General features: G+C 44.7%; 1 protein-coding gene across 7 annotated transcripts in view; it reads left to right on the top strand.

The window, feature by feature from the left end:
- The window catches only part of LOC144684002 (mitogen-activated protein kinase kinase kinase kinase 4), a 287,637-nt gene that overhangs the window by 43,589 nt on the left and 217,865 nt on the right, over window positions 1–26,183 (top strand). For 6 of the 7 annotated variants that reach the window (XM_078547672.1, XM_078547671.1, XM_078547670.1 and 3 more), the window contains exon 3: window positions 18,337–18,393. In XM_078547672.1, the coding sequence (XP_078403798.1) occupies window positions 18,337–18,393 (57 nt within the window). Of the gene's footprint in view, window positions 1–14,080; window positions 14,187–18,336; window positions 18,394–26,183 lie in introns of those variants that run through there. The other variant, XM_078547669.1, reaches the window with a different exon arrangement.

Here is a 26,183-nt window from a genome sequence, read left to right as displayed (position 1 = left end):
AACTGATAAGTTTAGTATCCTGATCTCAGAAGTTCCTTGTACTGTGATCAACATGCACAACTTCAGGGTAGAATTTTGTGACAGGTAAACATATATGAATTAGTTGGAGACCGCGTGGTACATTTGACAGATATGGCAAAATGGATCAAATGACCCGCCTGTGGTTTAGGGCCCTCCAACCCCCAGCTTTCTGACTAACTGAGTCAAGCAGACACATATCTTTTCTTGAAATGTGGGCAGCATTGGCAAAGCAGCAAATATCAGTAGCACATCAACCACAGTCAAATGAAGCTCTAGATCATGTCAAACAGATACTCACTCTCATTCACAGTTACTGAGGTATCTAGAATCAACTTCCCCACTATTAGAGTTTTGCCCATTTGCTATGGTTGGGATTTGAACTCAGTCTCTTGGTTGCTAGTCCAGTATCGTAACCACTACAGCACCTTACCATTTTTGCATAGACTATCCTGCTCTGGCTTGGTGTTTTCTAATGGTGCTCAGTCTGACAGTGTCTAATTGGCATATTGTGGTAGATAATACTCACTTTCACCATCTGCTTACCTGATGAATAACAGCAACAGATCCCTTTGAAGTAAGACAGGGAGCTGATTGTTAATGTGTAACCCCATGGTTTTCATCCTTGCTAGTCAATGTAGGTTAAACTGCTACATGTTTTAGAGGATGAACTGTACTTCTTCAAAGGAGAAAGCATAAACACCACTATCATTGAAGCATTAAAATAATAAATACATGCAAAATAGACAGATGTGTTTAAGAACATTCATGTGGATAGGAAGTTCAAATAGCACGTGGGGGTGTATGAAGAGTTTTATGTTGAGGAACAAAAGAGAGACTGTTTCTGCCCACATCTAGTTAGCATCTGTGCCTATTTTAAAGTTATTCAATATCAGAGATTATTTTAGAACTAATCTGAAATAACTAGAAATGGCGAAGAATTGCCAAAGCCCTATAACAACTACTCATCTTTTACATGTTTAGAACATTGAGGTAGTATTTCATGGGAAATAAACTATGAGAGGCACTGTACAGTGATTTCCATTCATTAACCATTCATAAACCATTGGTTTAGACTGGAGAAATTGGTATTCAGCAATTGGACCTGATGACACAGATGGAGACATCAATACACATGATTCAGCATTTTGGTTTTTTTTATATTTGTACCTGGGATGTGGGTGCTGCTGGCTAGGCCAGCATTTATTGCCCATCCGTAATTGTGCTTAAGGGTCAACCATATTACCGTGGGTCTGGAGTCACATGTCGGCCAGACCAGGCAGATTTCCTTCTCTATAGGAAGAGACAGTAGGTGGGTTTTTATGGGTCATCATCAGACTTTTAATTCTAGGTTTTCATCTAATCCAAATTTTACCAGCTGTCATGGTGGGATTTGAACCCAGGCCCCCCACAGTTCTGGTGAAGAGTCATACGGACTCAAAATGTTAACTGTATTCCCCTCCGCAGATGCTGTCAGACCTGCTGAGTTTTTCCAGGTATTTTTGTTTTTGTTTCTCCCAGAGTATTACCCTGGGTCTCTGGAATACTAGTCAGCCACAATGCCACCACCTCCTTGTTGTTATTTGTTGCTGCTACTTTGTTTTCAAGCTCGTCTGACTCTACAAGTTATACAGCACTTCAGTTTGTAGTCCTGTTTCCAGCTTGAGAATATACCTCTATACCCTTTATTAGACCCCAACTGGTACCAGATCCCAGCTGTGTTTATGCCTTCATTCTTAATGCTTTTTTTATTTTGTTCTTATGCACTCCTACTCCTGAACCTTTCCTGGTGTTGGCCTGCTGCAATACTTTGCTTGAGATGCTGGAATGGAGGCACAATTTGCACAGTTAACTAATGTACTATATCTTGTTAAGCAGATCCACAGCTTCCACATAAGGGCTACTGAGGGAAAACGTGGTTAGCATTCCTCAAGAAAGTGCTGAATGTTATTAAAGGGGCATTGTTCACTTCCCTAGATATATAACCTTGTGCAGAAAGCCAACAACCAAGCCACTGCAAGTAAAATTACATTTTGAATTACATATTGAACATTCAGGGCTGAGAAGAGCAGGTCAGCTATTCTTTGCTTTGTTCGGTTAACACTAAATTGCCAAACTCTCTTGCATGGTAAAACTGACTTGCTTGGTCTAGTTCCAGTGGCATTGCAATGCAATGCCAAGGGAGTGCTGTGCTGTCAGAAGGGCTGTCTTTTGGACAAGGCCTTTCACTAAGGCGCCGTCTGCCCTCTCAGACGGATGTAAAAGATTCCATGGCATGACTTCAAAGAGGAGGAGGAGGAGCAGGGGACTTCTCCCCAGAGTCCTGACCAATACTTACCCTTCAACTGACATCATTAAAAAAGGTTGTGGGAAGGATTTTCGGGTTGCCGGGCGGGCTCAGGAGCGGCAATCGCACCCCCCCCCAGCCCGACTGCGATTTTGTGCGGGCTGGCCAATTAACGGCCAGCCAGTGTGAAGGGTGCGCTGAGAAGCTCAGCGCCGCTGGGGTAGGGGGCGGGAGGAGTGCAAATGCAAAAGCACGTGTGCACGGGGCAGTGAGCACTGAGAACTCCCTGAAGAATTTTAAAGTCAAAAATAAAGCTTTTGTAAATCGGAAAAAAAATGTCCCCACGTAGGGCTCGCTGGCATGAACACAAACATAATCAAAATTATGTCAAAAAGCTTTTTTGTTTTAATTAATGTCAGAAGCCCCATCCCGCCCGTGAATGAGGTTGCCTTGGCCGATTCACACGCTCGCCAACCATAAGGTTGGACGGGCAGCGAAAAATTTAATTGCCGTTGATAGGCCTCTTAATTATTAATGGCCTTTAATAGGCCTTTTAATTGTCGGCGGGTGTGCTGCCATCTCTCGCGTGTGCCCGCTGAACAAAGTATCGCGTGATTGCGCAATGACATCAGGACGCTCACCCGACGTCATTGCGCGCTATTTTATGCCTGATCAGGTCGGGCATGTGCCCACCCGCGGGATGTAAAATTCTGCCCTATCTGTTCTGGCTGTTTGTGGGACCTTGGCGAGTGCAAATATGCTGCTGTGTTTCCTACATTCCAACAGTGGCCACACTTTAAAACTACTCCATTGGCTGCAAAGCATATTGGAATGTCCTGAGGCTATGTGAGTCACTGTAAAAATGGAAGTCTTTCTTCCTTCTCTTTCATTAGTTAAACTCTTAACTTGTGTCAGGGGGAAAAAAAAAAAATTCTTAGCCTCAAATGAAAGTCCTCAAGAGCTCAGGCCTGCTAAACACAACCAGCCTTCTTGTTGTACAGATCCTGGATCGAGAGAAAGCAATTTCTCATGCTCTTTGACAAGTTGCAGAGAAAACCTACCCTTCACTTATGGACTGAATAGTATTGGAGCTAATTCACTAGGTCGGACTGGCCTAGTTAAATAAATATTAGATGCGAGAAGTAACATAAACATTGCAATCACGTAAGCCGGATCTCCATAGTTATGTTAAAAAGTGCAAGAGTTATGGTGCATCAGTACAAGGTATCAATGCACTTGCCACTCTCAATCCCTTGAATTGCACATCTTATCCCACTGGCAAACCTTCACACATTGGTGCTCCTATCCGTGGCGATCCCTCCTAACAAAATTATCAGCAGAAACTTTGTCCCTGCAGAGGTTACTAAACTCGCAGCATTACAGATGCGTGTTCTCTAGCCACAGAATATCTGAGAGTTGTCAGTTGGTACTACAACTATAACAGCAATTCATGTTGTGCCTTTAATATGGACAAAACTCCCTAAGGCACTTCAGAGAAGCAAGAAGAATGAGCGGCAAATTGACTGCCGCATTTCTTACATTATAAGGGCGGCTACACTTCAAATAGCAATTCACTGGCTGTAAAGTGCTTTGGGACATCCTAAGGCCATGTTATAAATGCAAGTTCTTTCTTTGCAACTGCCTCAGGTATATGTCAGAAAAATATTTTACGAAACAGGATGGGGTAAATATTCACCTCTCAGTTTCCCAATGCAGGGTTTTGTGAATTCTCTCAGAACATGCGAACAGGAGGAGGCCATATTACCCCTCAAGCCTGGTCCACCATTCAATTAGATCTTGGCTGATCTCTAGCTTAACCCCATTTACCTTGGCTTCATAATCCTTGATATCCTTGCCTGAGGAAAAAAAACGCGGGTTTGGCATTTTCAATTGATGCCTCCCAACACAACCGAACAGCTTTTTGGAGGCGAGAGAGTTCACTATTTTCTATTCTTTGAGTTAAAGATTGCTTCCTGACATCACTCTTGAATGGCCCTGTTCCAATTTTAAGGTTACAATGCTTCATCCTGGCCTCTTCCCCCAGAGGACATAGTTTCTTGCTACTTATTTCATCTAATAAATGGCATATTGGTACCATCACTGGACTAGTAATCCACAGGCTGGGGCTAATGCCCTGGGAGCATAGTTTCAAATCCCACAATGGCAGCTGGTGGAATTTGAATTCCATTAAGAAATCTGGAATATAAAGATAGCCTCAGAAATGGTGACTATGTCAACTATATTGTAAAAGCCCATCTGGTTCACTAATGTCCTTTAGAGAAGGAAATCTACCGTCCTTACCTTGTCTGGCCTATGATGTGACTCCAGAGCCATAGCAATGTGATTAGCTCTTCACTGCCTAGCAAGCCATTGAAGGGCAATTAAAGATGGCCTTTCCTGTGATGCCCACATCCCCTAGCAGAATAAAGAGAAAAAAATCCTTTACTTAAACACCTCAAGTAGATCACTCCTTAATCTTCAGTATTCCAAGGGAATACACGACCCGTCCTTGCAAGCTTTTCTCATAGCTCAATGCTTTTAACCTCCGTATAATCCTGGTGATCTTGGGGATCGCCCAACGTCAAGGCCCAATATATCCTGGTACACAGACTTGGACTGTGGATGAGGGGTCAAATGCAGCTTTACTGAGTTGTAACATCAGTGTGTACCCAAGTGGTGGACCCATGAACTTACCATCAACATTTTCCAAAATGTTCCCCAGGACTGGAGCTCTGCATCAGCGGCACTGCGGACAAACATTTACCCCGTTTCTAAAAGCAAAATATAGCGGATGCTGGAAATCTGAAGCAAGAACAAAAAAAGCTGGAAAAACTCATCAGGCCTAACAGCATGTGTTGTGTTGACCCCGTTTCTAAGTATTTGTTAAACAGGTGAAACCTTCCCAATTGCTGGCAACTGTCTTGTGGGTGTTCCAAGGCAGATTGAAAAATGCTTTGCTATTCAGTCATGAATTCCAATGCCTCTTGCTAATCTTTTCAGATGAATAATGAGGTACGCTGGAGGCTAGGATGAGCTCCAACAGTTCCATAATTTATCTCAAAAATGTCAGCAAGATGGTTGGCCCAATAAACACATTTAAGCAAAAACGTAAGCTCTATAATTAGAATCTCTCCCTTAAAATTCGGTATAGAGATATTTTGAATGAGCAATCAGGTTTAAGGTATGTGTACACTGGGGGAAATGAAAAAGGAACAAAAACATCTGTTCCAAGTATAGATTCATTTGGGCCTCATTCAAGAGGACGCTCCAGTACAAATATTTAAGGAACATTTGTGTTTAGCTCTTGTAATGGAGCTAAGACCTCACTATCTTTTTCTGAAATATATTATGTATATATCTAAAATGATAAAAACTGGCCAAAGACTTTAAAAAGGCTGAAGTTATGTCTACCCGTAACCCTGAGCAAAAGGAACTTCCTGCCAGTATCAGAGAAACTGACAGCTCATTATCTCTGAAGAGACACTAACAACTCTGGGGGCTGCAGAGGCCAAATTCAAAGGGAATTATACAAAAGTCATCTACATTTCATAAGCCAGGTCTGGCCACCAAAATTTATACTGTTTACACTATTGAGACAAAAGGCCCTGCAACCTCCTTTGAAATTTTGGATGGTTGGAACATTATCAATCTCAAGAAACTAGACAAAGGAATATGCGATCTTTGTCAAAGCCAAAGTAGAGAGGTGGGAGTCATGTGACATGACATCCCCCCCACTCCAAGCAGGGAGAACCAGTTATGCTTGCTGGACTGCAAATCAGATTGCCATCTTCCACCTAACAAGCAGCAGCTCAGAAAGAGGGTTCTGTCGAGGTTTGAAGGCCTGCCCCCCAGTTGCACAGTTTCTACTGGGATTTCTGAACTTCTGTACCATTGCCTACAAGATTAACTCATCTCTGCATGCCTATCTCTTTGTGGAAGTCAACCGCACTGGAGAAGTGAATTACCCAGCATCAGTTCAGCCTGCCGAACTCTGTGAAGGAATTCACCACCGGACTTTTGATTCTGGGCCTGGGATTCACGTGAAACAATAATTCTTTGCTCTGTGGCTTGCTGAGCTGGAAGGAAGCACTCCTGCTCCTCTTGACCCACAAGCAGTGCTGTAAAGACACCTTTTTCACGCAGCGATCCTCAGCTCCCTTAAGCTGTCGGGTTTCCCAAGGCCTGGGATATCCAGAAGGCCAGGGCTAAAACTGGAAAACTGGAGGCCTGCAACCTCACTATAATATTTAACTGACCAACCTGTCTTCTGGGTGTGAGTTGGTTTCTGCCCCATCTCCCACCCCAGTCCCGTCTCCATTAGAAGCGGAACTGCGTGGATCGGAGTCAGACTTTTATAATTCTCACAATTTACCTGACCCCACCCACTTGTGTTTGAGGATTAAATTCCACCCCCCCACCTCCTCCACCCCCTGCTTTCTCTGACTTTTAATTCTATTCAAGAACAAAGTTCTTATAGACATTAGCACAAGCATCAATAAGTAGCCATAGTATAATAAATTAAATTATGTCATAGTTGGAATACAATAACAGGTGCTGGACATATAAATCCATTTTGGTCCCCTTATCTAAGGAAAGATATATTGGCATAGGAGGCAGTCTAGAGCGGGTTCACTAGGTTGATCCCGGGTATGGAGGGATTTTCTTATGAGGAGAGGTTGAGTAGGTTGGGCCTGTACTCATTGGAGTTTAGAAGAATCAGAGGCAACCTTATTGAAACATGTAAGATTCTTAGGGGGCTTGACAGGGTAGATGCTGTTTCCCCTTGTGGGAGAGTCTAGGACCAGAGGGCATAATCTCAGAGTAAGGGGCCACCCAATTAAAACGGAGGTGAGGAGGAATTTCTTCTCTCAGAAGGTGGTCAATCTGTGGAATTCTTTACCGCAGAGGGCTGGAGAAGCTGGGTTGTTAAGTATATTCAAGGCGGAGATAGATTTTTAATCAGTAAGGGAATCAAGGGTTATAGGGAAAAGGCAGGAAAGTGGAGTTGAGGATTATCAGATCAGCCATGATCTCATTTAATGGTGGAGCAGACTCGATGGGCCGAATGGCCTACTTCTGCTCCTACGTCTTATGGTCTTATGCACAAATCACAACTGGAGGAAAAGTGAGCTCACGACTTGTGAGCACGAGCAAGAGTCCTCTAGTTCTCTAGTTTTCAAAGTTGACTGCTGCAGCAATGAGAATAAAAGCATTGCAATGCTTTTAAATAAAAAAACGAAGCAATTTTGAGGTGGTAGCTTGGAAAGGCTGCAAAGTTTAAGCTCTGAAATATGTTTCCCCTCAGAATGTTATTTGTAAAAAAAAAAAAATCTTATAACATTTGCTGTCGAGGCCTTGGCAGCTCCTCAGTGGAATGTTGGTATTTGAATTTGGCTGCACATTGTTGGGCACTTTCCAACAGCTCTAAGACAGATTCGTAGATCAAGAGCATCTTCTGGAGTGAAGTGTGGGCCCAGAATTTGCTGGAGTAGAGAATTTCATGGCGAGTGCCAATTTTCTCTCTGATCTTCCAGGCCCAGTTTACTTTATGCCACAAATTGCTAAAAGTGTGAGCTGAGAATGGAGAGTCTAGCGCCACTGGGCACCTAGGAGCGACAAGCAACAGTTCGTCAACCTGAAACGTTAACTCTTTGTTTTTTCCTCCACTGATGCTGCCTGACCTGCTGAATATTTCCAGCATTTTCTGTTTTTATTTCAGATTTCCAGCATTCGCAGTATTTTGCTTTTTTGCAAGAGCAACAGGGAATCTCCTCAACCAATGAAATTTAAGGATAAAGAAACAGAGCACATGACAGGGAAGGAAATAGGATGAGTTGGAGACAAATTAGAAATAGAAAAAGAGGAAAAGGGAGGGGAAAGAAAGAATGGATTAAAAAAGAGAGAGACAGAGAGGAAAGTAGAGATACAACATGGGGAGCAATGATGGGCGCCCCAAGAAGGGGAAAGTGGAGGAAAATGTCTGGGCTGATAAATACATTTCTGTGTTGGAACAGATGAAAGGCTTGGGAAATCTTTTGAATGGTTTGCTGGAACTGACCATTGAACTATGGGCAGGATTTTCCTGTCGGTGCCCACTCGTCAACATGTAAAATGACGCGCGGTGATGTCGGGTGGAACTCCCAACGTCACTGCGCCCCATTTAAACATTCCAGTAGGCGGGGGCGCAGCAAAATCAGCTGTGCGCCCGCCAACCTGTCAATGGCCAATTGAGGCCATTGACAGAGTCATTTATCTAAATAATGGACCCGCCCGTCCAACCTTAAGGTCAGGCCAGGAGCCCAGGCGGGAATTAGAAAAAGCATGAAACCTCATCCATGGGCGGGATGAGGTTTCATGTAGGTTTTTAAAAAATTTTATTAAAGTTTTTTTAAAAATTATGGACATGTCCCAACTCATGTGACAGGGCATGTCAGGAATTTTTTTTCTCTATATTTAATTTTTGTCACAGAACAGCCGATCTCCCTGAGGCTGCACTTAGCCTCAGGGAGGTGAGTGCACTCTTTCGTGCGCAAGCGTGAAAGAGCGCACTCTCGATTTAGGGAATCCCACCCCCACCCGCACAGGGAGCGTGTAGCACTTCCGTGCGGACATTGTGCTGGGTGGGCCTTAATTGGCCCGCCCACATAAAATGGCACTGCACCCCTGATTGGGGGCGCCGATCAGAGGGGCGCCTGTGCACGCCCGCCATTCAATTTCGCCCCCAACGGAGGGAAAATCCTGCTCTATGTGTAGTTGTATAATGTGAAGGTCACTGATTTTAACTGGAATCACGCTGATTGATGAAGTTAAAATTAAGATTCAGCAGCTTTCTTTGCTGGAGAGAGCTTATTGATTTAGTTCACAGTCAACACTAGTCTTCCCCTCCTCAGTGTCCCAGCTATCCCCATTTATAGGTGCAAAAGTACTCATTACCTGTTTAACAATGTAATTGCCATTAAAGTTTAACAATGTAGTTAATAAGACATTGACAACTGAACTGCAATAATGTTATAAACTTACCATATCTTAACATCACAAGCAATTTGCAAATGTTACCTGTTAGAACATTAATTCAGCAGCTTTCACATCAATGCATTTGAAAAGCATTTTCTTATTCTCTGCCTTATTTTCCAGAAAATATGGAGGCAGGTTGGGGTGAGGGTGGGGATTCACCAGGCCCTTGGAGGTGTGCTTGAAGGTGGTGGGGTGCTGGTGGGGGAAGCAAGGAGTATTAGGAAAAAATGATGTCAGACAGGAATGTCGACGTTTCTTTAATTCTTTCAAAGGATGTGGGTGTCACTGGCTGGGCCAGCATTAGTTGCCCATCCCTAATTGCCCTTGAGAAGGTGGTGGTGAGCTGCCTTCTTCAACCACTGCAGTCCATGTGGTGTAGGTACACCTGCAGTGCTGTTAGGAATGGAGTTCCAGGGTTTTGACCCAGCGACAGTGAAGGAACGGCCGATATATTTCCAGGTCAGGATGGTGAGGGGCATGGAGGAGAAATTGCAGGTGGTGGTGTTCCCATGTATCTGCTGCCCTTGTCTAAGGTGGTAGAGGTCACAAGTTTGGAAGGTGCTGTTGAAGGAAGCAGCTCCTTATGTTTATTTCTGTGTACTGATGGCAACTCACCTGGCAGCTGCGGGAAGCCAATTGAGGCTGTTCATGTAGCAATTAACAGGCATTTTCCAAGGCAATGAAATTATACTGGCTGCCCACGAGATCCCTGCCGCGTCCACGGTGCATCAACTCACAGAAGGCAAGTGCACTGGGAGGTCGGAACACCATAAAAATAATATGCAATCAGCATGTTAAAGGTGCAAATCAACAAGCTTGAGGTCATCTACAGGAAGGGGCTTGCAATTGCACGATTATCTCCTGGACACTGATGTCGTGGATACTGCTGGTGGTGAAGAAGTGTCTGCCGTTTCCTCCAGCCATTTCACGCCTCCGTTTTGTCCTGCCCTCTCTCATCCCATTCCATTCCCCTCAGCAGCACCCTGACAGCAGACACAGTGAAAACTGCCAGCCACTTTTGCAATTATGTGTGCTGAATTGTACCCCCACCAATCAACTCGCCCGCCATTCTTAATTTGAAGGCAATTCCGCAAGCATCTTCTTAGTTGGATACCACTGGACAATTATACAAGTAATCCTGTTGCTACAGTGATTGGGTTTGTGACCCAAAAATTACCCCGACATCCAGAAAAAGCCTAAGGAAAATTCAGCCCATAATTTTCTGGTTGGATTGAACTCAAGCTTAACTCAAGTAATTGAATAACTGTTTTGACTTGGAGGACCATCTTATCAGTCAAATCCCTTCTGCATAAGGTTTTTGCTCTTGCACATGGCCTATTTAAATGAAAACTCAATCAACTCCAACTTTTCTGTGTTCTCTTCAGTTATTCTCTCTTTATTTCTTTTCTAATTGCTGTACCATGACTACAAGAGTGTACAACATGCAGCTCCAGTGTTGCATGCAGTCCCTGAGCCCCTGGCTATATGACTGTCAAACCTCAAGCTGTTCCATCTATTAGAGCCCTTATTCTGTTCCGTTTTAAGTTGTCCCATGTTAATTTTTATCGTCTGAAAGTTGGGAAAGGGCTGCATGGATGCTCACTTTTCTTCAACAACGAGATCTTGAATTCTAGTAAATTTCTTCTGCACCGTTACCAAAGCATTCATCTCCTTCCTAAAGTGTGGTGCCCAGAATTAGACACAATATTCCAAAATCCACTGCTAAAATCAGAAATGGCAGGGTGTGGGCAGCTTAACAACAGGCAAGTAACCCAGGTTGCCATTGGTTGGGTTGAGTTAAACCCTTCCTAAGCTTTATACATGGTCCCCCATGCTCCAAGGTGGCACATCCATATAACTAAAATGACACTCTCTATCATATTACATCCAATATTAGCAGGAGATGCACAGTAATACTTTTGGTCCTATCACTTCAATGTGATCCATTTTACTCCATGTATTTGTACTAGCTGAATTTTGTATGATTCTTGTTTTGGGAGAAAGTGTGAACACTTGGCAGAAAAAATCTTTGAATATTGACAAACCAAAACAGTCCTGTCCCAGCAGATTTATCTCATTTGCAAATAGTGCGAAGCATAATCACATGTTTTGCCTCATAAATTCATTTAAGCTTCCAAATAGCTAAAGTGTTTTTCTTAAGTAAATGGGAAGCAGGGAAATCATGCAAGTTTTCTTGGATTGGTTGAGTTCCAAACTGTTAGACGTTAGCTTTATAAAATAGTGAGGAATCCTTCATTTTAAGGGGTGGCGGCAATAGCATTCTCTGCTGCTTGAACTGCTGCTCCTGCCAGACAGCCTCCAAATGGCAATGATGTCAATGGTGATGAAATCTTGAGGTCCACACAATTATTTGTTCTATTTCCAAATCTCAAAACTGTAGGAAAAATCATTTTTGCCACAAACCAGCATCCACTGAAGATGCTGAGTCCTTGAAAGTGAACCTAGCCGATCAAGCACACACACGTTGCAGGACTCCAAACGACCTGGCTGATTTTCACATGCAACGCCAATGTCTGGTAGCGTTGTGAGGCCTCAAGGCCAACCCAGACATACACACGTGTAAATCAGACAAAGGGACTGGAATAGTCATCTTCAACAAGTCATACTATATCAACAAAATACACACCATCCTTATTGACGGGTCCAAATTCGTATCCATTGGAACGGCTACTAAGCATGACCAGACAGCCTTGCTCGAAAGCAAGTTACAAAAACACTTGTTGGATCTGTGTAAGAGTAACGAGCTGCCGGGTGGTATATGTAGGACTCGTCCTCATTGGCTCACTGTATCCGCGAAAGTACGGGCTGCCCAAGACACGCACAAGTGATGTTCTTTAGGCCCTATCTTACCTCTGACCGGTTCTGCACAGCATGAATTGGTCAAATGGCTGAGTGAATTGCTACAACCAATTCTGAGAAAGTTTTCTACATACACGGTGAAGGAATTCTTCACCTTAACAAAGACCATACAGGACTGGCATATCAATCTCAATGCCATGTCCATGTGCTCGTTCGACATTGCTAGCCTATTCACCAATGTACCACTCAAGGAAGCCATAGACATTTGCATCACGTCACTATATCATGGCAATCTAGATGCACCGTTTATGTCTGAATCTGTATTCATTGAACTTATGAACTCAGCAACCCATGCAGTTGAGTTCAATTTTAACAATACCAATACAAAATAGATAGTTTTCCATGGGATCCCCTCTCAGCCCAGCTCTCGCAAACATCTTTGTCAGTTTCCACGAGAAATGCATCTTCGATGGAATGACAGCTAACCTCCTACCCCACTTGCATATTTCCAATATGCAGATGATGCTTTTGCTATATTTGAATCCACAGATGCATGTAAAAATTTCCTTATGCACCTTAATTACTCCAAACTGCCCTCAAATTCACCTTTGAAATGACGCAGTCAAATGAGCTCCCTTTACTTGATGTGTTAGTTGAGAAATCTACAAATGGGTTCTCTACTTCTGTCTGCTGCGACCCTACTTTCATTGGCCAATATGAGCATTGGGAACCCTACAGTTCCACATGCTATAAGATTGGCCTTATCAACAACCTCATAAATAGGGCCCAAGGCATTTGCTCACCGTGCAAGCTTGGTGCTGAAATAGGACACATCAAAGACATCCTGTGAGATAATGGCTACCCTGATCAGATCATTGCTTACTGTATAACATGCAAACTCATGAATGGACCTAAGGCCACCACTTTTGTTCCTGAAAGGTGCCAAGTCTATCTCAGATTACCCTGAAAGTGTGACGTGTTTCAAAAAAATTGAACAACAGGTATTACTATGCAGTAACATTTTCCACTAACAGGATGCTGCCAAGCCAAAAAGACGTTCTGCCAATCACACAAATGAGTAATGTGGTATATTATTTTCAGTGCTAGTGTGATGCCAGATATGTAGGCTGTATGTCCCACTGCCTGGAGGATCGTATCAAACAGCACATCCCTTCAGCTATTCGCAACTGGCAAAGTGCTAACCATATTCAGCCAGCTGTGCTTGCAAGGTTCAAAACATAGTGTCCAACATTTGATGTGATTCCACAATTGGACATCACTTGCTGAACAATCCTAAGTGTGTTAAGCATTACACTGAAAATCAATTTTAAATTATCAGTTGGGCTGACAGTGTGGTTCACCTATGCATGCTAGAAGCGACACATATGCACACATAGGGCCCTGTCCTTTGCAGACAGAAGGAGCAAGTCCACACATTACACCTTTTCCAACTAAACAAAAGTTTGGGGGGCTGCCATTCCTTGGTTCAATCTCATGGCAAGACCTTGACCAATCAGAGTTGATCTGCCTGGTTTGAATTTGAAACAAAAACTTGGCAGTTAACTATTCTCTGCTGCATTCTCCATGGCAACACCTCTACCAATCAGAGTTCACTTGCTAACCAACCAGCACTCTTCTCATGCAGCATAAATTGTTGTCCCCTTTCTTTTGGCTCATCGTGCGTAGCTGTCCTGATGAGTGCAAGATGCAAAGCTTTGATAGTATATCTCTGTTTTTCAGCAAAAATCATTGGCACTGTCGTAAACTTTTATGCGTGGTGCATTCACCCTTACCCATGGAGCATGCCCTATGAAGATTCATGGGGATCATCAACAAAAAAGTTTTCTTTATTCGTATTTGCATTTCCCACCATCGTTGACTTCAAGCAGAGGCAGAATTTTATCAATCTGACTGAGATGCAGGGGAGTAGAGATAAGCCTGGATAGTCAGGTTTGATTAAAGTGTCTTGAGACTCCTCTCTTTGGGGGACAAATGGAGAGAAATAGAAGAAATAAAGAGAAAATAACTGAAAAGGGAAGAGAGAAAGGTAGGAGTTGATTGAGTTTTCATTTAAATAGGCCACTTGCAATGACAAAAAGCTAATACAGATGGAATTTAAGTGATAAGATGGTCCCCCAAGTCAAAAATAATGCAGCACTCTGAAAATCAGATTTAGTTCCTTCTGGTCCTGGCTTTGTAACTTTCTACCAAGTGGAGCTACTAAAATATTGTGTGTGTGCGCTCTCCTCGGCCCCTTCCCCATCAAGCTAAATATTAGAAGATTCATTATTACTCCAAATTTGGTAGTTTTTTTCAAGGCTTTAGGAGTGGGCAAATCCCACTGATTGATGGACCCGGCACAGCTTAGGGGACAATAAATGGCTTTCGCACTTGTATGAAAGCTGTATCGGTGAGTTTATTGAAGATTTTCACTGGATCTTAAATAGTTATTGATCAGGCTGCCTTCAACACCTTTTGACCCTGTGTGCTTACATTGTCACATTGGACTACAGTAAGCCGAGGCCAACTCATTTCCTGTACAGGACAATGTTTCAACCAGCAAGCTTCCAAAACAGAGCCACACTCACTGGTTGTGCATATTGGGAAATCACTTCCATCACAGCCCCATTACATTTCCTCAATTCATGGATAGAAAATCATGGAGTATGTGCATGAAATTTCCCAAAAAGGCTTTGGCAAGAGCAGCTCAGTGGCAGAAGAATGTAGTTGGAAAACAAGCTGATATTTATTCCTGTTCCTGAGAGATGGGTACCTTTTTTAATGAAGACAACTACTGCTTCTTAGTTCGGGGCACCACTGCCTAGTGGTCGGTCGGTCTTCTGATTACAATACTGGTGGAAAATGGCTGTCCCTCATTGATCGTTGACCCTAAAATTAGGCTAATTAATGGGTAAGTATTATAAGCAGCATGAGGGCCTTTCAAGGGGTGTGACTCTCACTGCCCTATATCTGCTAAGAAGGCAGAATATCCTGGCTGTGTAACAAGACTGAGCTGAACCAGGTATCCCTGGAGTTTCTTCAGTCTCTCCAAAGGAAGACTGCACAAACACTTGGTGAGATCCAGCCAGATACAAAGTTAACGAGCTTCTTTATTTCACAATAAAGTAAAATCAAGGTTGGGAGAGTTGTGAGGGGGCAGTCAGATTCGCTAAAGGAAGTCTGTGAGGGGCTCTTGCTGAGATTAGAAGTGTTGGTGAAGCCATCATGTTTAAGTTAAACACGATGAAACACTGATCGAGGGAAGAGATGAGAGTTCCACCGAGAGCCCCCCCCCTCCTTGTCTTGTTGCCAACCCTCCTCCCCTGCGACCTCCTTTCTGCCATCATTCACCTGTGCCTCGGTCGGTCCCTCCTCAATCGGTGGTTTCGGGTGGGTGTAGTATCGGCAGCAGCCACTACCTCTGTACTGGCGCTGCTGAGTACAGAAGAGCTGTTGTCTCTAGCCAGTGGCTCTCAGTGGGCAGGACCTCCCCCCCTCCCCCCCCCCCCACCCCACAACCACCCTTCGCATGGCATATTCTTCATTTTATATTATTAGACAAAGCTATATTGCAAGGCATGACTTCAGTGAAGTTCTACATTGATAAGCCAACAAGAACAGCACTGGAAAAATTAATAAGATTTTCAGCAACGATGAGGATATGGACTGAGCAGAGGGATAAGCAGATTTGGAGATAATTAGGATATGGGGCTTGAACTTCAGTTGCAGATAGAACAGAGTTTCTGGAATTGTGTGCAGCCTGTTTCAGCCTGAGTGAGCAACAGGATGGAGTTAGGGGCAAGAGCAATGAACCCAGGTCATGCATCAGAAATTATTGCTTTTGTGTGCTCGTTATTTAATAGAAGAAAATTCTGCCTCTTTAAATTTGTGAAGCTGTCTATTCATGCCACTGTCAGCTAATGAATTGGGTGGTGGTGGGGTGTAAGACAGGGTTTCATGGCAAACAGTCTATCTCACAGGAAATGTAGTCTATTTACTTAGCTAACAGGGTCAATTTATAAAGAGTCTCCATGAATTAAAACAAACAGAAATCATGACTGAAACTAAGTCCTCCAATAAAAGCAGGATAACCTCTCCAGCAAAATGCAGTGAGTGGAGGATAGTTGCATTATACACACTATGGACACACACCCTGTGAAGGCGATGGGATTCTCAGCCACCGGCTAGAGAGTCAGCGAGAGGACAACATTGCCTCTTTTCGAGAAGGCACGTTACATCTTGAGCCACTCAGGCACTTGACAGGCCAGCAGCGGAACTTTCCCTGGGATCAAGGATCCCAGGGGCAGAGGTCCTGCCTGCTAAGGGCCACCGGCCATCAGAGACCAGCAGCTCTTCTGTACTCTGTAGTACCAGTGTAGAGGCAGTGGCTGCTGCTGGTACTACACCCACCGGAGACCACCAATCCAGGAGGGACCGAGGCACAGGTGAATGATGGCAGAAAGGGGGAGGGTTGGCAAAAAGGCAGGAGGGTGGCACTCTTTGGAGCCCTCATCCCTTCCCGATGCCAGGTCCCTCAATCAGTAGTATTATCTCTTTGCTGAGAAAAAACATGTTGTCGAAGCATTTCATCGTAACCATCAGGACAATTTGCAAGAATACCAAATGTAAAGAGAACAACAATTTATACTTCATGAGAAGAGAGCGCTGATTGGTTAGCAGTGATTGGTAGAGGCGATGCCATAGAGAATGCACCAGTTAACTGATGACTGATGGTTAACCGCCAAGCTTTGTTTAAATTCAAACCTGGCAGGTTGATTTTGATTGGCCAAGGCATTGCCCTGGGGAATGTCACCTATTTTGTTTAGTTGAAACAGGCTCAATGTGTGTTCATGTTCTTTCTGTCTGCAACAAACAGAACCCTGAGTATTAATATATGTAGCTTCTAGCATGCGTAAGTGCGCCTTATTATGAGCCTGACCGATAACCTTAAATTGGTTGTCAGCATAATTCTTAGCACGTTCTGGATTGTTTGGCAAACGTTGTCAGATTGCAGAATCACATCTAATGTTGGCACATTCTCCATGGCAGTGCCTCTACCAAACAGAGTTAACTTGCCAACCAATCAGCACTCTCTTTTCATGAAGTATAAATTGTTGTTCCCTTTACATTTGGTATTCTTGTGAATTGTCCTGATGAACGCAAGGTGAAAAACTTAGAAAATATGTGTCTTTTTTCAGCAATGCTCAAGATATGTACCACTAAACAACTGTTATCTCTTTCTAGACTAATATAAATAAAACTAAAGGCAAACGTAGAGGTTGAACACAGATCTTTAATGGAGGATTCTTCTTACTGCTGCTACGTGTTGCTCATTCTTCAGACCAAGAAGGATATTTATAATCACTCATATAATCATGTGTTTCAATGAATTATCTTTACATATAAGCAAGCACACTTTACAATAGCACTGAGTGCCTTTGAACGAGGGACTCCCCCCCACCTCCCCACTCTCCTGACCCCCAGGAGCCTGCAAGCAAATATGCCAGGGTTTGCTTGTCATGTTCCCCACATGGTGTGCTTCCTGCCCACCGCTGGATTAATAGTAGCGGCAGCGGGATGAGGCCATTACATTGGCATTCATTTCCCACTTAAGGGCCCGAGTTGGTGGTTGTCCAGGGGCCTTCCATCGGGGTGGGGGTGGAAAGGTGGTGGGGTCCCCACCTGCCACCTGTCTACCTGATTAGTTGCACCCCGCACCCCCCGCCCCCCAACCATGAAACCCATGAAATATTTTGCTCAATGTATGTAAAATCAATCCCAGTCACTGATAGCTGGAGTGATTGACAGGAGGAATTATCAATCATTTCCTTTCTGACTGAGACAAACGGTGTCACTGTGTGCACCCAAACAGAAACAACCCATTCACTCTGAGTAACTTCCCATTGTAACATAAAATGTTTCCAACCCAGAGTTTTCTGTATCACAGGAATCTGCCATTTAATATTATCCTTTTTAATGAAACTATTACTTCTACAGGGAAATGTAATCGTATTAAATATAATGGAGAAGTGCACTTTACAAAGCAACTGATTGATTTGCCGACATAATACCAGCCACTGCAGTTCAAAAGTAATTCTTTAAATTGATAGACTATACAAATACAAGCATTGTTGATATATCAGTAAAATACACAAGAATTCTTCCTCTCAGCTCACAGTTTGCTGTTTTTGTTATAGGGTCGCCATGTCAAGACTGGGCAGCTGGCAGCAATTAAGGTCATGGATGTCACAGAGGTGAGTTTTTAATTTACGATTGCGCAGGTTATTTCTTAATGAATTTTCACATGCCTCTATTATTTTTTTTAAAAAAGCACCGGAGATCTTGTGCTCTGCATGCGCTTGCACGATCTGTGACTGGGGAAGTGAGAGTAATTTTCCCTCACAGTCTGCATTGAATATTTCACTCTTTTGAATAATAATTTCTTCAGCATGTCTCAAAGCAGATCAAGTTAAGATAAGGTAATTCGAGATTCATGCAGAGAAGTATGATCAGACTCATTTAATTTTCTTGACATTGCCTAACCATACGAGACTAAAAAATGTGCCTTGCTGATCCACATCAGTAGGCCTCCTTACCTGACTTCACCAGGAGGACTATCCTCCAATGTTAGTACCCATTTTGGCTATGTAAAGATCCTTTCAGCTTCCCCCTTAAAACCCCCTAACAACCAGCCTCTGGGTCTTATTTCACCTCCTCCATTTCCCTACAGGAAGTTGCGACTTGATTTCTAAACTCCACCCCTCCTCCACCTCTAATTGTTTTTACTCGCGCAAGGAATGTAATCATTGTTGGCTAGACAATCTTTACCACCCATCCCAAATTGTCCTTGAGTGGCCTTCTGGGACCTCCAGAATCCATTGGTGGTACATCTGTAGTGCTGTTTAGGGAGGGAGTTCCAGGATTTTGACCCAGCAGCAATGAAGAAGCTGATAGAAGAGTTGCACTTAAATTTTTGCTGGGCTGGAGATGGTTTCTGGCTTAGCCATAATGGTGCCAGAGCCCTGATTCCAGAGGCCCTGGTCCTCAACCTGGCACCTATCATTGTCGTCAGGGGAAAAAACAGGGGCAAGTTGTAATTTGCACATCTGTGGTTCATGAAGGCAGCTGCACGTGCAAATTTTCATCATAGGTATGTCCAAAACATGACTTGTAGGCTTGATAATTTTCAGGAGAAGGTCTAAGCTTACTGGAGTTCTTTAGAGAGGTATCCTTTTGAATAGGTCCACAGACACCTTTTGTAGAGGTAAAGTGCCTTTTGGGATTATTAAGATTAGACACGAATGTGCATAGAAAGTTCATAAACCCATAGGAACTGTCAAGACATTTAAATTTCCTGCCCTGTAAATTTGAAAAAAAACAGTCCGCAGTTTGAAAAAAATAGTGTTTGTTCTTTCACCTAGTCTGTTTCCATAACCCTGATGGCTTTCATTATAGGATTTGTGCTGCATGATGCTGCATGAATTATCTCTCAACCTATCATTATCACAGTGTAGTGCCTGTCAGTTCAGTTATTTGACAGCTCCAAGTGGTTATAAACTATTTGATGTGGGGCTATGAATACAAATATGTGCTTTTACAATGGATTAAGTACTTGAAGGAAATGTTTGTTTTTGTAAGGGATTAAGTAGTTGAAGGAATTTAAAAGTAGGGAATGGGTTTTTATCAATAAGAATGTTTTAAATATGAAGTCATCAATAGACATCTAGAACTTTATTTTATTTAATCTCTGCACGGCCCTGAGGTCTGCCCATGGTCGATACTGAGTAAGGTGGCATTGAGGGTGTAAGGGAAAAATGGGGGCATAGGTTGGCATGAGTTGGCACTAAGTTGGCTTAGGGGATATAAAGAGACATGGGTGGTGGGTAGAGGGACATCGGTTGGTATGGAGGGAATGAGGGTGCATGGGGTGGATGGGGGCATGGGGTGGTGTGAGTTGGCATGGATGGGGATGAGAAGTGTGTGCGGGGAATGTGAGGGATGAAGACTCAAGGGCTTTGTTTTTGCTTTATTCATTGAGTTACAAGTCCCAGATCACCCAGGCGAGCTTTTCACCCAAACCACCTTCATACTCGGCGGCCCCTGTGGCATCTGGGAGTGGCGAGCCCGGCATCTGGGAGTGGCGAGCCCGGCATCTGGGAGTGGCGAGCCCGGCTCCTGCCAACAACTCCTCCACCATTCCCCCCGCACCCACTCCCCCACCCTGCACCCCCCAACCCCGCAGCCCCAGAAAGAAAATTAGAACATCTGGGGCACTTTCTCCCAAATTTCCCAACTCTGCACTCCTGAGTTGGGAGCATAAATCTAGGCCTTGGTGTTTATTTGTCAAGAATTTAGCTACAGTGATTATACAGTTGCTATGTATAGCTTCTATATAAACAGCGTACGCTCTCATGTAATATGTCACTTTGTTTGCATATTCACTTTACTTTTTATAGCCATAGAATAGACAACACTCTCAAAATAGACCACACATGTTTATTCAAAGTATTTGGGTTTTTATCAAGGTAGATTAACTGCTCACAAAAACTGGCTGATCTATCGTTAATCTTTGTGTAGACATCATTTGTTTAGCTGTTGGGTTTCACAATGTGGGTTTTGGGAGTGCATCATACGTGTAGATTAATGCCTTCTGTAATTGGCCAATGGAGCCATCAATCATTATTCACTGCAGCAGCGATTGGCAGGCCAGTCTTTCTGTCATTTAAACATCTTCACGCTTATCGATCAATCAACAAAACTGTGACTGAAGAGAAGGGAACTACTAGTAACTACTCAATGGGAAATAAAAAAACATCAGTCACTACTGCGGTAGCTTAATGATGATGGAAACCATTCTCTGTTAAAACTGGAGGGGGTCATAACCATTCATCCCTACAACCTGATCCCATCTCCATTCAGCTCCCCATCCCTGAATACTTCACGCTCATGTTTGGTGAAGGTGACTGAAAATAGCTGAATTTCAGGATTAGTTCTGGGATAAAGATAACTTTGGCTCAATCTATAGCAATCTCTCAAGGGACTGCAGAAAGCATTTTTTTTTTTAACGATGTCCACCGAAGAAATTGTATCCATTAAGGCCACTGCAGCTGCTTTGAACTGTAAAGAATACATAAATGTCATGACTTATAGTTATGAAAATAAGGATATAATGGAGGTAAATTCATGGTCAGAAATTATGCTGCAGAAAATCCCCCTTCTGCGTTTAGCTCCAATTCAGCAACTGCCTACAGATTAAAGTGAATCATGACGCTTCCTGCCATACCAAGCTGCTCCTGCTGGGTCATATAATTTCCTCTTCATTGAATGCACATTGTAATGTCTTGCTCCTCTTTCTCACACAGCATCCTTCCTCTGTTTCACAGGAAGCAAGAATCTGGGTCATTTTCTTCTCACTGTTAAGTTAATGGGAAAGTGGTTAGAATTGGGTCTTAAGATGATGGATTGCTCCTGATATTTTAATTGCATTTGACAGAGCAAATGTCATTACCAGCAAAAAAAAAAACCCCAAAAGCCCCTACAGTGAGTGAAATGATTGAAAGCAGTGCAATTCTAGCCTCCTTCACTAAGTGTTTGAATCCTTATTTGACTGTTCACATTAACGATCTACATTGTGCATTCAGTTTGACAATAAGGGGGCAGAGCATGGCATTCACTTCATGCGCTGTTGATTTTTATTTCTTGACTGTGGGCAGATGAGATCAGGGTTCACCCAGGTCAAACTGAAATGTGGTGAGAGATGATTTGCCGATGAGTCCAGCTGAGCTGTACACTGGTTGTATTTTTATCTAACGTGCGTTCGTTGGTTCCAACTGCCTGGCCTTCAGTTTTGTTTTCACAAACAACTTTGTTTCACCACAGCTTTTCACCCCTGAACCCACCAATGCATAAATATGGCCCACATCCTATCTAGCTAACCTCACAGCCCTCCACCCTTTCCAGGTCTGTTATTATACTATCAGTTGCAGTCCTGTTGCCACGATCACTGACAGCATCCGAAGCCGCACGTATGCTAAAACATTACAAGCACTGCTTTCAGTTTGAATAGAATCAAGATTAGCATTCTTTCACCCAGCTTTCCCAGGCAGGACACGGGGCAGGACCCAAAGGGTGAACCCTGACATTTGCCATTTTATCTTTCTTGAACAGTAATAGAGGAAGAAGAACTGGTGTTTGGCGGATTGGGAGAGGAGGGGGTGGCTGGTGGGGAGCATTTGTAAAACGGCAGAAACATCTTTTTCAGATAGAATGCAATTAACACAGAGAGCTCTCAGGATGGCTTCAAATTACATTGAGAAAACAAGAAAACATGTTCCTTTTGTGCGCAGTCATTTTGTGTATGGGTCAAGAGCAGGCTTTAGTGTGAGGGATCTGGACATTTTGGACATTGTGTGATTTTCCCGACCTCATGAAGGGATTTTATTCTCGGATAATCCGTCAGTCACAATTTTTTCTCCTGCTGGTGAAGAAGCTGGGGGATGGTTCTATTCCCTGTCACGCGCTCGGCCTTTTTGCTTGACGTTTTACTTCTTGTAGCCAATCCCCAAAAGGCACATTCTGAAAAATGTGAATAGAGTGCACAACTTATCCATAATAGCCCAATGGAGACCAAGGGCAGAGTTTTATGCCTCGCAGGCGCCCGACCGGTCAGGCGTAAAATAGCGTGAGAGGACATCGGGCGAGCGTCCCGGCGTCACCCTGCACCCACGCAGCCTTCAGGTCGGCGGGCAAGCGCGGGTGTCGGATCCACACCCACCATCAATTAAAAGGCCACTTCAGGCCATTTAAAAACCCAACTGAACCCGATATTACGCTGCCCGCATGATTTCACGCTCGTCGTATGGGCAAAACGGGCAGGCGAGCAACCCACATTTTGCAAAACCTCCTCCAAAGGCAGGATAATAAGGGTCAACAGCACTGCCAGTGTGTGTAGTGAGGAGTTTAGGAGATAGTTTGCTGCCGATTGCTTATTTGAACTTGACAGCTTCATCTCAGTTCTGAACTTCAGTCTTAGCATCTCCAGGCTTCATTCCAGGACTCATTGGTGTCTCCAAGGGCCCAGAGGATTTTGACCGTGTGGACCCTTCCAGGTATCAGACAGCCTTCTGTTACCCTGGTAATGGGGATTGTGGTCTCTGCTGGAGGCACCTCCTCTGAGGAGAAAGAGAGGGGCAAAATGGAAAGGAAGCCAGGTGTCCCAATGTAGCTTCCAGGGGAGGGACCTGTGGGAGGAGAGGCACAGGCACAAGGGGTGCAGGACCAGCAGGTAGTCCAAGGCAGAAGGGGCTGCAGAAGACACCACTTTCCTGCTGCTGGGGTTTACAGGCGGCGATGCAGCTACCTCAATATGTCTGAGGTGCAGTGCCGAAGGAGGCTCCATCTCTCAAGGGAGACCGTGACCTCCATTTGTCAGATGATTGGGCCTGAGATCAGCTCCAATTGTGTGGGTGGACACCCCATGCCGGTGGCTCTGAAGGTCACTGTGGCCCTCAACTTCTCTGCCTCTGGCTCTTTCCAGGGAATGTTGGGGATCTTGGTGGAGTCTCCCAATCAGCTGTCCACAGTTGTGTCAAGTTGGTGACAGAAGCTCTGTTCAGGCGGGTAATGACATTTATTCATTTCCATACGGATGAGGCCACCCAGGCTGAGTGAGCCAGAGGGTTTGCAGCGATTGCTGGCTTCCCCCTCATCCAGGGTGCAATCGACTGCACACATGTGGCCATCAAGGTGCCAGCGGGTGAGCCCGGTGCCTTCGTCAACAGGAAGGGATTTCACTCCATGAACGTTTAGATAGTGTGTGACCACAGGATGCAGATTCTGCAAGTCTATGTACGGTAACCTGCCAGATCCCTTGACGCTTATATTCTCAAACACTCCCAGGTGCTGAGGCTATTCAGTGCTCCAGCCTGGATGGATGGTTGCTGGGGGACAAGGACTATCTGTTGAAAAGGTGGCTTATGACACCTCTCCGCCACCCAAAAACAGAGGCATAGCAGCGTTATAATAGGAGTCATGCCTCCACAAGGGCAGTGATAGAGAGGAATGTAGGTCTTCCGAATATGCGCTTCCGATGCCTGGACCGTTCAGGGGGAGCATTACAATACCCCCCAGAGCGGGTGTCACTGATACTGGTTACATGCTGCGCTCTCCACAATCTGGCACTGGCTGGGGGGGAACTCACTGGAGGAAGATGATGTTGATGCAGCTCCACAGGCCACAGAGGATAAATCCAGTAGTGAGTCAGAAGAGGAGCACGGTGAGGAAAACGCTGAGGGCATGGAGGCAGACCTCTGTATCCTTCAGGGAGGCAGGGACACCAGGGATGCCTTGATCTAACACTCCCTCAGCTAGGCTGCCAAAGATCTGCTTCGATCTCATGCCAGATATCCATCCTGGATGTCTGAAATGACTCTTTCATTTGAACCCAAAGGCCACTCAGTGCCTGTGCAATAAAGTTTAGAGCCACTCACATCCAGCATTACATACTGGCGTACCCTGCACCAAAAAAGGTGAAGCACACTCAGGCCATTACGGCAAAAACAAAATTTATGTAATTTTGACAATCCAAACAAATTAACATCACCTTCTCTGGTCTTCATTCCCAGACCAGTAAACATAAAAAAAACGTTACAGAACAGAAGATCCACTTGTGTGTGCTCATGGTGCCTTAAACTTATGCTCGCGAGGGCTATGTCTTGGTGCCCCCACCCTCGCTGGCAGCAACTTTGGAGACAGCCTGCTGACTCTGGTGTCTTGTTGGCCTTAATGACTTTGGCAGTCGTCCTCTGGCCAGTGGAGCCTGTGCTGGCCCCGCCTGGGAGGGAGCAGCCAGTATCGTGGCTGGCATCTCCCCTGTCAATGCAGCCTCATCAGATGCCACAGTCACTGGAAGAGGGGCAGAGGAGCTGCTGTGGTCATCCAGAGTGCCCTGAGAGGAGCCTGCAGAGACAACAGGCAACTGGTGTGCCAAAGTGAGGTCGCTCTGGACCTCCCTGCTCACCATTGATGGACAGGCACCTAGCTGGGATACTGGGTGCTTCACCCATCTCCAAAACTGGCACTGTCCACCTGAGGTCATTGCCTGTGTGAGGGCTTGCAGGTCTGAGCACAACACCAGGAACCCCTGATTCTGTCCCTGGAGCTGCCTCTCCATGAGAGTCGTCACTCTCTCAATGGAAGAGGCAGTGCGTTCGGCCATGAGGGTCAATGCAGTGCCTATGCTCCACATGGACTCCTCCACAATGGAGACCATGGCATGCATACCCTCATGGATCTCAGCCAGATCCTCCCACACATCCTTTTGGACATCCAGCATCTGCTGCCTAATGGACGAGCCCAGAGGCTCATCATCTGCCTTCGACTCAACATCACCCTGGTCTCCAAGAATCCTCCAACTGTCAGCACCCTGGGCACTCTCTGTCTCCGCCTGCTCCTCAAGCGAATGTGAAGTGCCCTCACCGCTGTGCTCAGACATTCTAGCTGAAGACTAATACCCACTGAGGTGCTGGTATCTGCGCTGGTGCCTGGTTCAAAGATCAGGTGTGACACAGGTGCCTGTGAAGCCCGGCAGTCCTCTGGTGTCATGGGTGGCTCTTTGGGGTGCTGTGATTGAGTGCGTGCTGGTGAATCTGAGGGAGAAAAAGGACATGTCATTAGTTTAAGACATCGCATTGTCACTGTGCATGCCAGGCACCCTGATGAGACAATGGAGATCTGCATCATGGTGCCATCGTCTTTCAATGATCAATGGGGAATCCAGTTTTGAGGCTCCCATCAATGATGAGACTCCACAGGAATGTTTGCACCATCCAAAACTCTCACCTCTGTGCACTGCACTCTTACCTTTGCCTGAAACCCCAGCCTTTCCGTGACTGGCTGACCGAGGTGTGTGGTGCCTCTCCAGCTCCAAGGCGTCCTGCTTGAATCTTATAAGGACAAGAAGGTTTGGGGACCTCTGCCTGTCCGCGACCTCTCAATGTTTTTATGAGTCGTCTTCTCCTGAAAGGACAGAGGAGCATTGATTAGT

Source organism: Cetorhinus maximus, chromosome 8 (genome assembly GCF_964194155.1).
Source record: "Cetorhinus maximus chromosome 8, sCetMax3.hap1.1, whole genome shotgun sequence".
NCBI lineage: Eukaryota > Metazoa > Chordata > Chondrichthyes > Lamniformes > Cetorhinidae > Cetorhinus > Cetorhinus maximus.
This window is presented reverse-complemented; position numbering and strand designations above follow the sequence as displayed.